The sequence below is a fragment of the Gymnodraco acuticeps genome, unplaced genomic scaffold (genome assembly GCF_902827175.1).
Source record: "Gymnodraco acuticeps unplaced genomic scaffold, fGymAcu1.1, whole genome shotgun sequence".
Taxonomy (NCBI): domain Eukaryota; kingdom Metazoa; phylum Chordata; class Actinopteri; order Perciformes; family Bathydraconidae; genus Gymnodraco; species Gymnodraco acuticeps.
Window position 1 is genome coordinate 3,249,744 of NW_022989947.1, and position 15,571 is coordinate 3,265,314.

The following is a 15,571-nucleotide window of genomic DNA, read 5'->3' on the forward strand; positions in this document are numbered from 1 at the left end:
CTATCACTGCTTGTGTTTTCTCTCATAGGCTCTTTTACAGTCAGTGCATGTTAATGATGAAAGACTGAAGCCTTCAGATGCCTTGTGTTGAAAGGCTTTCTTGGTGCAGGAGGAGCACAGACTACATCAGACTGCAGGGTGCAGGAGGAGCAAAGACTACATCAGACTGCAGCATTAGAGACAGAGGGAACGCTCATGTTTAAAAAGGCTTCAAATGTGTCCTTTCACTGGAGACAATTAATGACAGATTCATGAATAAACATTATTCATATTGTGACATTGTTTGTGACTGAGAGAAATATGCTAGTGCTGTTCCAAAGCACACAGACAGTGAACCTTCAGATTTGAAACACCAGAGTCTTAGCAGGGATCTTTTACTGACGTGAATTCCTATATTTTTGGCTACTTGATTTTTTTAATTAGCATTAAAAATGAATGCTGATCATTTTATAATTCATTCCATAAAATAAACATTGTTAGAAGATGTGTTTTACAATATGTTAGACCAGTAGATTACTTTGGACACTTTAAGATGTCAGCACCAAGAATGGTGTTTTGTATAATTCAGGATGCAAACAGTGTGTTCTTAGTTTGATGATTGAAGGCTAACTTGTTTGAGCATTTTAGGTAACTATAATCTCATAATCTCAAAATAAATTAACACATGTTTCACCTTCCCATTTCATGCATTACAACATTTTGTGATTACATTCAAACATTGAAAATGTATTTGAAGTTAAACTATCAGTCAATTATTTGATAACTCAATCAACAGAAAATGAATTGCCAAATATTTTAAGCAACAATTCCAAAACGAATTTATTGGTTTCAATTTTCAAAAGTAAACATTCACTGGGTTTGAGCGTTCTTTGATAGTAAATAAAAAAATGTTTGTGGTTTGGACTAGTCAATGAACAGAAGTAACTATTTCAATATGTCAAAATGCCCTTCAGGAAATGTTCTCTCATATATTCGTTTTTGCACCTTTACCTTATTTTGTGTTTTTCTTGTGCATTGAAAGAAATAAAGGGGACTGTAAAACTGTAATAAATGAAGGTGTGTACCTCTATGGTGTAGGTCTGGTTATGTTTGACCATCTCTCCGCTCCGCAGCGTCCTGGCGAAGGTAAACTCGTTGGTGGGGGGGTCTTCATTCCCTTCTTGTGATGCATCTCGTCCTTCTCCTCCCACAGACTGATCCGGCTCGCCCTCCACTCGTCCCTGAGAGTCCCCCTCAGAGTCCTCCGCAGCTTTCTTTTTCTTTTTCTTTTTCTGATGCTTCTGGGAGTCCGTGTGAGCTTTTCTCTGCCGATACTCAGCCAACTGGAGAGGGAAGAGAGAAACAGACAGTGTTAAAGAATAACAAATGGCATTTTCAGCTTCTCCTTGGAGGTAAAGTAAGTCAAAACGTGTTCGATAACACTTCTTGGAAGGGTTATTCTCGTCTACATCTCGGGCTGGAGCCTGTTCTCAGATCTTTGTTTACCTGACCTTAATGCTAAAGCTTTAGAGCATAACCTCCTGCTTTAGCCTGATTCACAACGTTGTTAGCCTCCCACAAACTTAATAAAGAAAATATAGAAAAAGAACAAATAAACCTACTCCAAGTCGGCACAGATTGCTCAAATGAAAGCGCTGCATTATGTGTCCCAAAAAGACGTCTCCCCCCGCTGTGAATGAGTCCTCCCTTCCTGAGTCTGTATCACCCGACACATGCCTCTTGCTCTGCCAGGTGCTAATCCTGACTAGTGGGATTACATTTCCAAACTATGTCAATGATCGGAACTAAAACATTATGTCATCTCTCTCGTTTTGTTTGAATTGCTTATGTTCATAATTTATGAAAGAGACAACTTTGTGTTGGTTCAAGATCTCCACTTTATATCAATTTAATTCGGAACAAGCAGCACAGCAGGAGATTACAAAAGTTTCAAAATCATTGAATGTTAGATATTTATACATATGAACAAAGACTAAAACTGCAGACTATAAGGGAGACCCTCCTGTCTCAATTAAGCCAATTGGTAAGATAAAAGAGCCCCTGTGGTCCAGTCTGTCCCTCATGCAGAGCTGAGCAGGGCACAGACATGATTAGTCACCGAAACGATTAACCATTCAGGCCAAGCTAAGCAGATCAACTCCTACCTGTGCTGTCCTCAACACCTCAACAAAACCTTTAGTCTATTTGAACCCCAGCAGAACCTATGTATAGTCATTTGTGGCAGATAATAAAAAAGACTAATCCAAAAATAATCTTTTTGCATTCTGGACGATGAAAGATGATAACTTTAGTTTTTGAGCTTAAAAATGAATAATCAACTACAGACACAATTTCAATTAATGTTATGTCATTTAAACAACCATTTAATCCAGCAACAGTTCCATGTTTTCTGGCCCTAATCCAAAACATAAAGGTATTTTATTATCCATTGTTATTAGCGTTCATATTCTCCATTTCAAGGTAACACAGGACTTTTTATCTTAAGAAAATACTTTTAAAACAGTGTTTAAGCGTAGGAGCAAACAGATCTAATATCTAACTATTCATTATTTTTCCCTTTCTTTCACACAAATTCATTTTGTACTGAAAACAAAAGCAGCAAATGTTACTAGAAACACAGTTTGTTCCAACTACTGACATGTATTATGTATGAGTTCCAGCGACAGCTCACAGCCGGGCTGCAGGTGTCGCAGCTGTCTTGGAAATGGCAAAGAACCCCATGACAGGAATAATTACTCTAAATGCACTTTAACATATGGGTTTGGCACTATTTTTGGAAGTGCTTATGTTTTGTCTTTAGACTCATTTTTCAAACGCCAAGATAGGGCTGCTCGATTATGGCAAAAATCATAATCTCGATTATTTGGGTCAATAATTGATATCACGATTATTAAAAACGATTATCCATTTACTTTGAAAACACTTTTTTTTTTTAACAGTATGTTTTTAACAGTTGATTACCCTGAACGTTAAGTATAATTCAACTGAAAAACCAATAAAAAAAATGTTTATTATTTTTTAAAAATAATAATGATTAAAAAAAAATAATCGTTTTATTTCGATTGTTTTCGTAATCGTTGCAAGCCATAATCGTAATCGCGATTAATTGAGCAGCCCTACGCCAAGAATGAACTTTCATGCAGTTACTCAATTACTTAAAAATGAAGAACCTTTATATCATTGATGCAAAATGTATATTTAAATATATTTGCTTTGATTTAAATTTGATTTGCAACACACCTACATATCCATTAAATATATTCACACTCAGTCAAGTTTAATTGTACAGTAACATTTCTGACAGTAGTTAATAACATATTGTTTCAAAGTATATATGGTCATATCACAGATCCTTAAATGTCAGTTTGTCATTTCAGCCATGTGCGACAACACTGTCCTCTCAGCATTCAGGCACAATGCAAATAAGTACGCATTGTACACAGTGAGAACAGGGTTTACATAAGAAGTCATTTTGTACCACACTCCTGTAGCAGCTAACATTAGCATAAAGGAGAGGTTAGAGGCGGACACCACAGAGCTGAGAGTGGGCGTCGTGGTCCCGTCCCCCTACAGGGCCACAGGGCCGGACACACACACACACACACACACACACACACACACAACACACCACACACACACACACACACACAACACACACCCACACCACAAAACAAAAACCCACCCAAAAACACACACACACACACACACACACACACACACACACACACACACACACACACACACACACCACACACACAGCACACCACACACACACCACACACACACACCACACACACACACACACACACACCCACACACACACACACACACACACACACACACACACACACACACACACACACACACACACACACACACCACACACACACACACACACACACAACACACAACAAACACATAACACAACACACACACCACACACACAACACACACACATCACACACACACACACACACACACACACACACACACACACACATCCACACACACACACACAACACACACACACACACACCACACAACACACACACAACACACACACACAACACACACACACACACACAAACACACACACACACACACACACCACACACACACACACACACAACCACACACACACACGACACACACACACATCACAACACACACACCCACACACACACACACACACACACACATCACACACACACACACACCATACACAAACACACACACACACACACACACACACACACACACACACACACACACACACACACACACACACACACCACACACACACACACACACCACACACACACACACACACACACACACACACACACAGCTCTGAAAACCCAACAACAAGATTATGGATGAAATCAAAATAACACACTATCACTAAATGACATGCAGTGGACCTGCCAGAAGAAATTAGCCTGAGTTTTGGAGAAGTCTCCGGAAACCCAGCCTTTGACTGAGCTGCTTATCATATCAGGCTGCCCTATTTGGCTGGCCGAGCATATGGAGAACCAGATCTGCGTCGCCATCCAGGAGGAGAGACTGTAGGTGTATCACCATCTGCTGTCTGAAAACATTTACACAGCCAGATTTTTCACACAGGGTTTTTTTTGAATCCATGTGTAAAAGTAGGTGACTCACAGCATCAACAACAACATACAGTAAATATGTTTCTTTTTTTGGTGAGATTAAATTCATTGCAATTGAAGTGGAGCTAAACAAAACTAAGATGTAATATTCAAAGTGAGTGTTTATGTTGTTTTTCAGCTGATACATATTCATTTGGAGGTCAACACAATTTATATTCAGACATGATGTATATTTATATTGGGGTGGTATAAGTCTGGGTGTATTGACCAGATTGGACACAGTTGAAATAAATGAGCAGGATAGATCTATAAATATTAGATGTATTTAACCAAAATAAACTGTGTTTGCCATCCAAGAAATATTTGCTACTTCATTTTAATTGTTTTAAATATCAATAAATAAAAAATGTATAGTACACAGCTAAAGAATAACTATTGCTTCACTTTAACATACTGTTGACAAGAGTAATTTGCCAATTGGTCATTCAGTAGTAGTCTTCTGTCAATGGATTCATGCCAGTGAGGCTATAATACTGAAGCAGCACTAAAATGCAGCAGTGCAGTGGGGAGGACACTCACAGCAAAGTCATGTGTCAATGAGGCTGTCAGCAGCAGTGTGTTAGTCAACACCCCACTACCAGGGGGCAACCATCCTGTGCTTCACACACATGTACACACACATTCCGGTTGGAAATGAACAATAGCTAACCGGCCTGAAAACAAAGCAGCCACAGCAACTGAAGTCACCTGACCTAGCATGAGGAGGGCAGCAGGGGGGGGGGGGTTCAGCTGTTAAACAATAAAGAGGCTTCAAACACAGACGCTATAATTCGCTTTAGTTTATATATGCGTATATATCTCAAAGAAATGTGATGACCTGAACAACTCCTACCCTAAAGTCTCTTCACACTGCGACTGAGCGGCAGGTAAAGGTATTTGAATGTGTTTATTCTGACGCTGAGCATGTGCTTATTGCCTGTGAGCAATAAAATGTGGTTCTGCAGGTCATCAAATCACCCGTGTCCCTGTCTCAACAAGCAATACATTTGTAATACCCGTCACAGCCCTACGTGCCTTAGCAGTCAACAAATCTAAGCCAGGATCAAAGTCAAGTATCCTTATAACCTCCACTGAGAATGATGTTCTCATGCAGCATCCTCATCTTAATGAGCGCCGCCACAGTCTCCCTCCTCACTGCAGAGAATAACAGCGGGCAGATATCTGAATGGAAATGTCTTTGGTGATGGCTGCTTGTCCAATGAGCAACAGAAAACAGAGCTCAAAAGGTGAACACACAATGGTCGCTATAGGATAGACCAGCTGGAGTCTATGGCATGTAGGTGCCACATTCTGGATAGGAAATAGAGTCTTAGATCCCCTGTAGGAAATGTAATGTGTTGGACCATTTCTTAATTCCTATACACCTGTAGTCGGGTTTATTAAGCAGACAATTATGAATGTCGAGATTGGCATTAACACTATAGTCCTCAACCAGAGACATCAAACTTAAAGACTGCAAATTCTGCAAAAATCATTCATACGTCCCAAGATTTCCAAGTAACTCAATTAAAATGCCACCAAACCTGTGATTTTAAATGAGCTATATCGAATATATACGGATACGAATGCCTATTGGAAAAGATGTTTCTCTTATAAAGACAGTGAAACCTAACTAATGTCTTGGTATAGTATACATTTCAATCAGCTGTGGTGTGCTACTGCAGCATCAGTTCTGCTGACTATTTTTCCGTATTTCAAGTGAAAAACAAGTTTATGAAAATATCAAAAGAGGGGAAGAGACTTCCTTCTCACATAAAAAGGTTTCTAAAAGTGCACGGGAAGTTCGGTTAAGTCATGTTCCCGGTTGAAGCAATTAAACCAAACAGCTGTTAAGACGATCACATTCAATCAATCACTGGGCAAGCCCTTTGCATGCAGCACCGCATGACACCACAGGAGCTTCAAGAGCATTCAATGTTATATCTCCAAACATATTGGGATGATACAGACTGAGGCCTAAAAGGCGAAACCGTTCCAGTTTTAATTCAACAAATGAATAAGATAAAAGAGCGTGGTTAACTCTTTGTATCATAAGGAGCTCTGCAGGACACGCACATGATTAGTCACCGGACGACGATTAACTATGCCCAAGCTAAGCAGCTCAACTTGCACCTTTGCTGTCCTCAAAACCTCCATAGCTGCCTAATCAACGTGACCTTTAGGCTATTTGAACCCCAGGACAACCTACTTGTAATATTGTGGCTACACCATTTTAATTGGCTGTGGTATAGTTTGGCAACTGATTTCTCTAAAAGGGTCTGCATGTTTATTAGCTGAAACAATCCAATCAAGGCTGAAGGATTTCATATTAGTTTGGACATAATATCAATCAGGAATATTTTAAGTATCACCATTAGTTGTTAAGAGCTAAATCAGCACTCATCAGATATCCACTGCCATGATGGCTTATTTGCAGAAAAACCCTAAGGCACATCAAATGACCAGTCAAGCCCGTCAGTCAGGATGGTAGAGGCCCTGTAAAGTTACAAACATACTTTCATTGCAGGACCAGAAGGCACATGAGAGAAGCAGGGAAACAAATATGCATGTCGCCCTTTTTTTTCTTTTAATGTTTATTTTATTAGCTTTTCTTTTTAATGACTGATTTTAAATGCCATTTTCTTAATCTCTTTCATTTTTTGTAAAGCACTTTGAATTGCCTTGTGTTGGAAAGTGCTATATAAATAAACTTGCCTTGCCTTGCCTTCATGAATGACGCATGCGTCTCTGGGTCCAAATTTAAAAACACTGCCGTGTCCTCCCTGTGAGCCAATCAGCATTATTGTGACAACGCTGGAGCAGTACATAGGCTGGCACCTCAATGGAGACACCAATCTGACAGTTAAAGAAGCCCCTTAAGCTTAATTGTAGACCACCATTACAATAAAACATGTCTATTTGATTCATCCGTTTCAGATCAAATGGAACTGCGCTGAATACAGGCAATTTACATCATTAGTGCCACTTTAAAAAAGCGGCTTTACACAAGCTCAAACTTCTGCAGAGTCTGGCAAAGAAAGTAAGAGGTAAGTCACTGATAAACTGGCGACTGTAAAATATGCAGTATCTACGTCTGTGAGTTTCACAAAATCCTTCCACCATCTTGATCTTATCACGGCTGTGTCAGAAAATGCAGACACTCAAAGACATGTAACTGGAGAAGGGAGCTGAAGCCAGGACATCTATTATGCTGGTAATGCACTTTCCACAGAGAAAAGTGAGAGCAACAACAATACATCTGCAGCTAATGCATTGAAACATCAGCCTGCAATGAATGCTTATTGTCTGGTTTCACTCAATAGGCACGTGCTTGGGAAGGAAGTCAATCTAAGTAGAGGGGTTATAATGGATCGACATTTCTCCTTTCACTCTGAAAAATGAAGCCTTACTTACACCTGGTTCTAGGAAGCTCATTACCAAGACACTAGTCGTTGCCTCTGATTGTCAGACTTGGGAATCATAGCAGCAATGTCATACTTACTTCCTCTTCATTTTCAACTAAATGTATTGGATTCAATGTTGAATTTTTACATCTAAAACCACCTATAGTTGAAATCTTTACCTTTAATGTGTGGAAGTTTAGAGGGGCAGTGTCATTATTCAAACACTCCCCATTGCTTGCTGATTGATTCTAAAAATCAGCCTTGACTTAATCCGAGTTTACAAGATCCAGCCGGACTTTGAGAACAAATAATAATGTCCTGGATATCCCTACCAGGTGCCAACCATTATAAAAGTATTATTCCGCAAAATACAGAGTGCTGTTTCTCCTTGCAAGTGAGCGCATGTGGTGACATGGTACGGTGTGTGAAAAAAAGAAAACAGCAAACCCCCTGCAGTACAGAGAGGCCTTTTATAAGACAAAATGCCACTGAGATGGTGTTTGTCATGGTCTCTCCCACTGTGCTAACATAAAAGCCAGGGCAGCAGCTCCACTATGTAACCTGGAGTGACCTAAAAGAAACCAAATAGTAGAGTATTAGATGTTTCTCTGCAGTGTCACAACGTGGGGTAGCATTTCAAGTCTACCTGACAAAAGTCATTCTTATATTCATTACAAACTCTTTGTATAAGTCGATAGAGCTAGACAAAAACTTAAATATAAAGAAGAAGCAACAGTAAGTGGTGTATGAGTAATAGCGATGAACACCATTTTAAACACAAGTCTAAAGGGTTTTTTATTGTCATAGTGTTCATTATTTTGTTATGCCCAAAGTGGAGCAGCATGTCATATATTGTAACCTCCTTGCAGGCATGCTATGGACATAATTCATACCGAAAATGCTTGAGAAAATAAATATAGATAACCACTGCTGCATTTCATACAGTACATCAGCAGTAAAGCTACAAGAAGGGAGTATTTACAACTCAGCCAGAGCAGTGTAACACTGTTTTCATTTCCAACATGAAACAGCATTAATTCACAAAAATATCAAAGACGAAATGGACATTAATCCTCAGGGCAAAATGTAAAGCCCTGCATTATCCTGTTGTAGCACCCTGGTTGTACACCAGTAACTGGGGGTGGGGGTTGTCCTCCTGACCTAAATGATGAGTCCGATTGATAAAGCCAATGAAGCACACCTCTGGGCAATGTTTGCTCTAGCCAGTGGGGAAATGTGTCCTGTTTATCCTGTTACACCAGCCTGCCTGCCTCACTTCAGGTGGAGTTAAGGCATTTATAAGACTTTGATAACGATGTGGCAGCTAGTGTTGTCAAGCTAGCATTGCTATACACTCCTACATGTTCAGAAAAGTGCAATGAATCAGTGAAGTAACGTTAGGCTAGCAGCATGCTAACAGCCCGGCGAGCCAGCGGCTGTCAGAGCAGGGCGCATGTTTGTGGGACTGACAGCTGAGAGGGGGGTAACAAAGGGGGGAGGGGGGCCTGTAAACAGCTGACAGACCTAGCAGTGAGTGGAATAAGTTGTCGACAACATTAAGTTATCACTTTACAGAGTAATATCAGTCCTCGTGACACCAAAAACTGAGAATCCAACCTTTGCTTTGCCGGCCTCCAGCTTCTTTTGCCTCTCCTCGTCCTCCATCACCGCTGTTCCTGTGGCTGAAACAAGAGGGAGACTGCTTCATGCGAAATACCAGCGAGGTCAATCTAAAAGCTAACAGTTAAATATTTCTCTCGTTTTGGCTTCCAACTCGCTTCCAGTCGCATTTACTAGGCGCTGTATCCTTGTTGGTAGTCCGCCGCCATGTTTTCCACGTAAACATGAGACCCATCAATGATGACGTCGTGTAGGTGCGGCCACGCCCACTGGCATACCAATGGTGTTGCCTTCAGGGCTGTCAGAAATCTCGCGATTACTTGTGCTATTCTCAACGCGTGAATGTGTTTGCAGCAGTCGTGTAAATTAAGCAAGTACATTTTGAGGGAGGGACACATACTTTAAATTACTTGAGTATGTTACATTACAATTCAGAGGTAAATCGTGTACTTTTACTTCTAAAACATATTTAACAAACCACATAACTCCATTTGTTTGTCATGTTTACTTTTTATTTTCTCATGTTTTGATCGGAAAGAAATCTGAATTTATAAAGGCAATACTCATTTTGCAGAACCTTTTAACTTATTAATGTACACTAAATAAAGTATTCTATTATCCACATATTCACCATGAATTTCTATGTTTTAAATGCAGTCTGAATAGTGCTTAAAACATCTGCTCAGTTTCTATGGTAACGGGAGGAAAGGCAGAGCTGTCCCATTTGAGAGGTTTGTTTTTTGAAAACAAGATATTTTTATTTCAAAGCTGCGTTTTTTTGTCGTATAAAAAACGTATTTCATCAACTCAAGTTGATACACACTGAGCACATTTAACAACAACAGTGCCGTATACTCATTCAAAAAGGAAACATTTGAGCCTCATTGGCTGAATGGGACAGGTAACATGAGAGACTGGCTTATGTTTCTAGGACAGATGGAGGCGATAAAAGACAAAATGTTCAGTATTTAACAGAATATGTATGTGGAACTGATCTTCATCGGCTGACTAGTTATAGTAATTATCAATACAACTTATATAGCAGTATTTGTTCTGCAAACATGTTTAGTTTTACAATAATTACTAAAGTGTCATTTCGCTTCATATAAAAACATTTTACATGAATTGATGAACAAATAAGTAGCCTAATGTGCAGCAATTCTGATGTCAGGGACCAGGATTTTGGAAGAACTGTGATCCTATTTTGGTGAATTCTGCCTCATTTGTTTGATTCTTGTATAATGTTATTGTATTATTTATTTTAAGTAAAGCACACATAAATCACTTAGTGTACAAATACACTTGTCTTCTCTTTTTTTTATTCTTTGTTATTGAATTATGCAATTACATTTTCTTCTGAAGGAGAGAACTTTTCTCATAGGACCACACAAATGTAAACAGCTTGCGAAATGTATGTGTATTTGTAAAATGTGAAAACAACCTCAAGTTGTTAAGAATCACAATGTGTGTCTTCAACTTAACAAATGTTAATGTTAAAGGTTATTTAAACTATAGTACCATTGTATAAGTCCCTGTCATCTCACCTTTTGTTTCAATTATGGTTAAAACAAACAACAATTTAAACCTTTCTCTGCCCTCCAATAACATTTCAAACATACCCGTGGCAGCAGCAGCAGCAGCAGGAGAGGATGCTCTGTGTCTTCGGCTGACAGGAGCCGAACAGCTTATGGTCTGGCAAATTTTGAATTCCACCCATCTTCTTTTAGACATTCTTACCAGCTTGACACCAGCTGTTAAAACTCACTGTTTGTGCAACAGCGTCTGCAGGAACCGCTGAGCATTTGAAAGCTTCAACAGTTTTTGAATTATTCATTTACTGAAGGAGTACTGTGTCAGCAGTTACCCGAGCAACTTTACCAATGTAGACCACAACAAATGGATCAGGATAGAAATCTATTCAATATTAAAAACATAACAAGAGGCTCAAAAGGGAGTGAGAAACTAGGCACACTCGAAATAAAATGGAATCAGATGAGTATGGAAAGCTAGATAGGCAAAATCATTATCAGCTCAAATTAAAGCGGATAGTTGTGTTTTTAAAAAGAGCATGGCTGAGGGGATGAAGAGCCACTCAAATGCTTGTTATAATTGACTAATAGTCTACATGTTATTTGAACATTTTCACATAAATACCATGTTATTTCAAAGTAGTGTCATCATGATGCAACTGATGTTTTTATTTTATTATGTTTTTTTGTCAGTGTTACCTTAAGATGTGTAGCTCCAAGTGTTAAACACGACAATCAAATTCCAACACAGTTATCTTTCTTGCGTCTCCTCTATAGCCTCACATTAAAAATGACGGAAATGTGGCCATAAGAGCTGTTACCAAACACATCATTATGCAGATACAGGCAGAAGTGCTTTTTGACAAGTGTGAGAAAACTGGAACTGTGTTTGATAATGACAAATACACTGTGTCCTGTTGATAATAAGGAAAACGTGTATCCTATCCTATCATGGACAAAGCTGCTTTCACTGAAACACCACGCTCACTTCAATCTTAGAGCAGCGGGGCGAAAGCTCCTTTGCATAATGAAGATATCACTATGCAGTATTAAAATATTCACGAGTGGTTGGACTCATCAGTAAAGAGTGGTAATGGGTCAGTAGGTTTTTCAGTGCTAAGCAAAGAGACACAACACATGGCAAATGCTCTATTGTACCTCATGCATAAAGGGTTGTCAGATGTGTGTCTACCATTAATTAACTATTAATGCAAGCTCACATTCCAACATATATTTTATCATAGAATTGGTATTGTTATACTGAATATGTATCATAATAAAGCTATGACTTGAAAACCCTAATTCACCCTGATAGCATTGTAAGTGAATGGTTATGTATTCACTGTGAACATTATGTGCACAATAGTAATGCAATGATTCAGGTCAAAAATAAGTCAAAAATAAAATAAAACTCAGGTTGAATTTAAAAAGGTTGAGCAATTTGTATTGTTTCTCTGAATGTGAGAGTTTTAACAACAGTGCACAGTTATGACGAATGGTGAAAGCTTATTATGAGCTTATTCTAAAATTAATCAAATTATGTATTGAAATAATTTAGTTTTAATGATTTTGGTAGCCTCCATCCTCCACAATTTGAAAGGTTACCCATGGCCTGGATTAAATAAAATGATAAATGAGTTCCATCTAGTGGTTGGAAGTGAGCTGGGGACAGTTTGTCTCCAAAACGCCAGATGACGCTGTGAGAGCTTTTTTCCCTCGAGCTTCGCGTTTCCGCTTTCTCCTTGACACTGGGTTGTCATCAAAAAAACACTACAGCATGATGTAGTTGGCTAAGAGAAACCAAACGTATATGGTATGCTTTTTTATCTAATTTCTTCACAAGGACTATCGCTTTGAAACATTGATCATTCGTTGTACATACTAAATGTTTAAACGTTATCGCTCATCGGTCTTTCAGGCAGTCATTTGGGGGCGAACAAAGTTTCTGACGTAGCTGCTGTAGCTCGTCTTCGTGGTGTGTTTTTGTCATATATCTGTACATTTAGCCATCACCTGGTTTCAAGCTAGTCAATAACTACTGCCTCATCGTAAGAAATTAGAATAATGGGAGTTTTCCCTTAGCACAGAGTCTTAACAGAAGCTGACATTGTCATGTATCTCTAGATATAAGAAATATCTCCCAGATTCAGATGTTAAATTCACAATTTGATCAACAAATGAAATAGGCTCCATTGATAGGAGATTAACTCTATCTCAACACTTTACAACATTAAAATGCTTCAGACATGTTTCAACATAGAATCCAACCGAATTTAAAATATATTCTATCTAAAAAATATATATCTGCATTTTGAGTAATTTTGATTCACATATTATTATTCATATTTACTGTTCTTTTATTTAAGTAGGGAACAAAATATGAATAACATAACAAACAGTATGCCGTTTACGTTCAAACTGAATTTTTCCCTTTGACTCCATCATTGTTTAGCTAAACATGTTTATTTTTGTTTCAGTTTCTCTAAAACAGGGAGAGGTGTTGCAAAGTAGCTTTACAAATGGCAGCAGTAGCCGGAGTAAGGGCTCTCCAAAGGCTTCATCAACCAGGGACATTTCAGCGGTGCTTTGGGCTCATCCCAGTACAGTTGACACCAACCTGTCTTCCCAGGAGGCTTTGCACTGCTCCTACAGGTAGTAAGGAGCGAGAGCAGCCGGACACCTCAGAGAATGTATCGCTGGTGGACAATCTGAATCTAATGGGAGTTGACGTGAAGATGGCACGCCTGCGTCAGCCCGGGGTGCTTCGTAAAGCCTTCACAAATGAGCAAGCTGTCGCTCTCTTTTTGGACAAAAAAGGTGCCCCTACTAACATGATCGCCAGCATCATATCCCGTTATCCTCGCGCTATCACCCGCTCCGTTGAACACCTAGAAGAGCGCTGGGAGCTGTGGAGAAAGATCTTCAATACTGATGAAGAAATTGTGAGCGTCCTGTATCGCTCACCTGAGTCTTTCTTTCGCACCAGTAATAATGCCAACTTGGATGACAACATCACTTTTCTCACCTCGCTGGGACTGAACACCAAAGACCTCCATCGTCTGCTGACCACAGCGCCGCGGACATTCTCCAACAGCTTAGTGCTGAACAAGCGGATGGTGGCCTTTCTGGAAGAAATATGTGCCGAACTTGGCGGGAAGAATCCAGAGCAGTTTCCTAAAGCTGTAATATCCAGAAACCTTTACATTCTCATCAGAAGCACGAAGAGAGTCAGGACAAATATCGACATCCTTAGAGCTTCTCTTACGTTGAGCAATTCAGAACTGCTCGACCTCTTTCAAGGGCCTGGAGCAGAAATACTGGACCTTTCTAGTGAATGTCTGAAAACTAATTTTCAAAGTCTCGAGCAAAAGATGGTAGCACTTGGCTGTCAGAAAGCTGACATTAAGAAACTAATCCTCAGCTTTCCAATGGTTCTGTTCATTGGGAAGGACAGGCTCAGCACTAAATTGGACTGTCTGTTAAAAGGGGGAATAACAATGGAGCAGATAGTGCGAAAGCCCAAAGTGTTAGACTACAGCACACAGAACATCTCAGGGCGACTAGAGGAGCTGAAGAGAGTGGGATATGACTTTCAGGAGAAAGGCATCAACGTCCTGGACTCTAGCCAAAAGCGCTTTGATGCAAAGATTGAAAGACTTAATATGATACCTATATAGGTCTTGATATGATGTTACATAATTTTGGATGCTGCTTTTACTTGGGCTTGCTTTTCAAACATGTTTTGTTCATTTAGTAAGTAGAATATGATTTCTGACTTTTAGATGTCTCTTTTGTAACTCTGGTTTGGCTATGACAAACATTTTCCCTGATTAATCATAAGGTCTGTAAAATAAGGAAAAACTAAATCACAGTATGATATTCAAAGTTTTTGTTTTGTCCAACCAATTATCCAAAAACACAGACATTTTATTTTTCTATCACATAAGGCAACTAGTGCAGCAAATGCTTACAATTGAGAAACTTGCTGCTTCAATGTTCTGTCAATTGACTGACTGAGTTCTAATAGCTAGTCATTTATTGTTAAAGATTGCACTTTTGTATCACTGACACCTGTTAAGAAAATCCTCTTCCATTGATTTGATCATTTTATTTCTTCATCATGTATACATTTCATGTTGGAGAGTTGCTCTTAGAATTCATGTGAGGATACAATCTCGAAATAAAAGTGATCTGACTGTTACAAGGTTAGTCTTTCTTTTTGTATTAATCTTTATATGGGAGAATACATGCACGGAGGTTTTGTTTTTTGAATGATGAAATGCCTGTAAAAATATATTATATAAATCCTATTATGTTATTTGCAAAACATATAACCCTGCCAGCAATATTTGTATCTTCCTAAACATAA

The 15,571-nt window shown here is 39.1% G+C and overlaps 2 protein-coding genes across 3 annotated transcripts in view; one reads left to right on the forward strand and one right to left on the reverse strand.

The window, feature by feature from the left end:
- The window catches only part of akap9 (A kinase (PRKA) anchor protein 9), a 65,838-nt gene extending 55,932 nt beyond the window's left edge, over positions 1–9,906 (reverse strand). The window contains 2 exon segments of the mRNA XM_034210476.1: positions 1,065–1,322; positions 9,671–9,906. Of these exon segments, the coding sequence (XP_034066367.1) occupies positions 1,065–1,322; positions 9,671–9,718 (306 nt within the window). The 5' untranslated portion in view covers positions 9,719–9,906.
- A 2,973-nt stretch (positions 9,907–12,879) lies between these two features.
- On the forward strand, positions 12,880–15,403 carry LOC117542680 (transcription termination factor 1, mitochondrial). Of its 2 annotated transcripts, none has more exons than XM_034210491.1 (2): positions 12,880–13,015; positions 13,680–15,403. In XM_034210491.1, the coding sequence occupies exon 2, from the start codon at positions 13,722–13,724 to the stop codon at positions 14,877–14,879; it is 1,158 nt and encodes a 385-aa protein (XP_034066382.1). In that variant the 5' UTR covers positions 12,880–13,015; positions 13,680–13,721; the 3' UTR covers positions 14,880–15,403. The 2 variants fall into 2 exon arrangements, with proteins under 2 accessions (XP_034066382.1, XP_034066383.1); XM_034210492.1 differs by having other exon boundaries at positions 13,004–13,177.
- Positions 15,404–15,571: the final 168 nt, after the last annotated feature.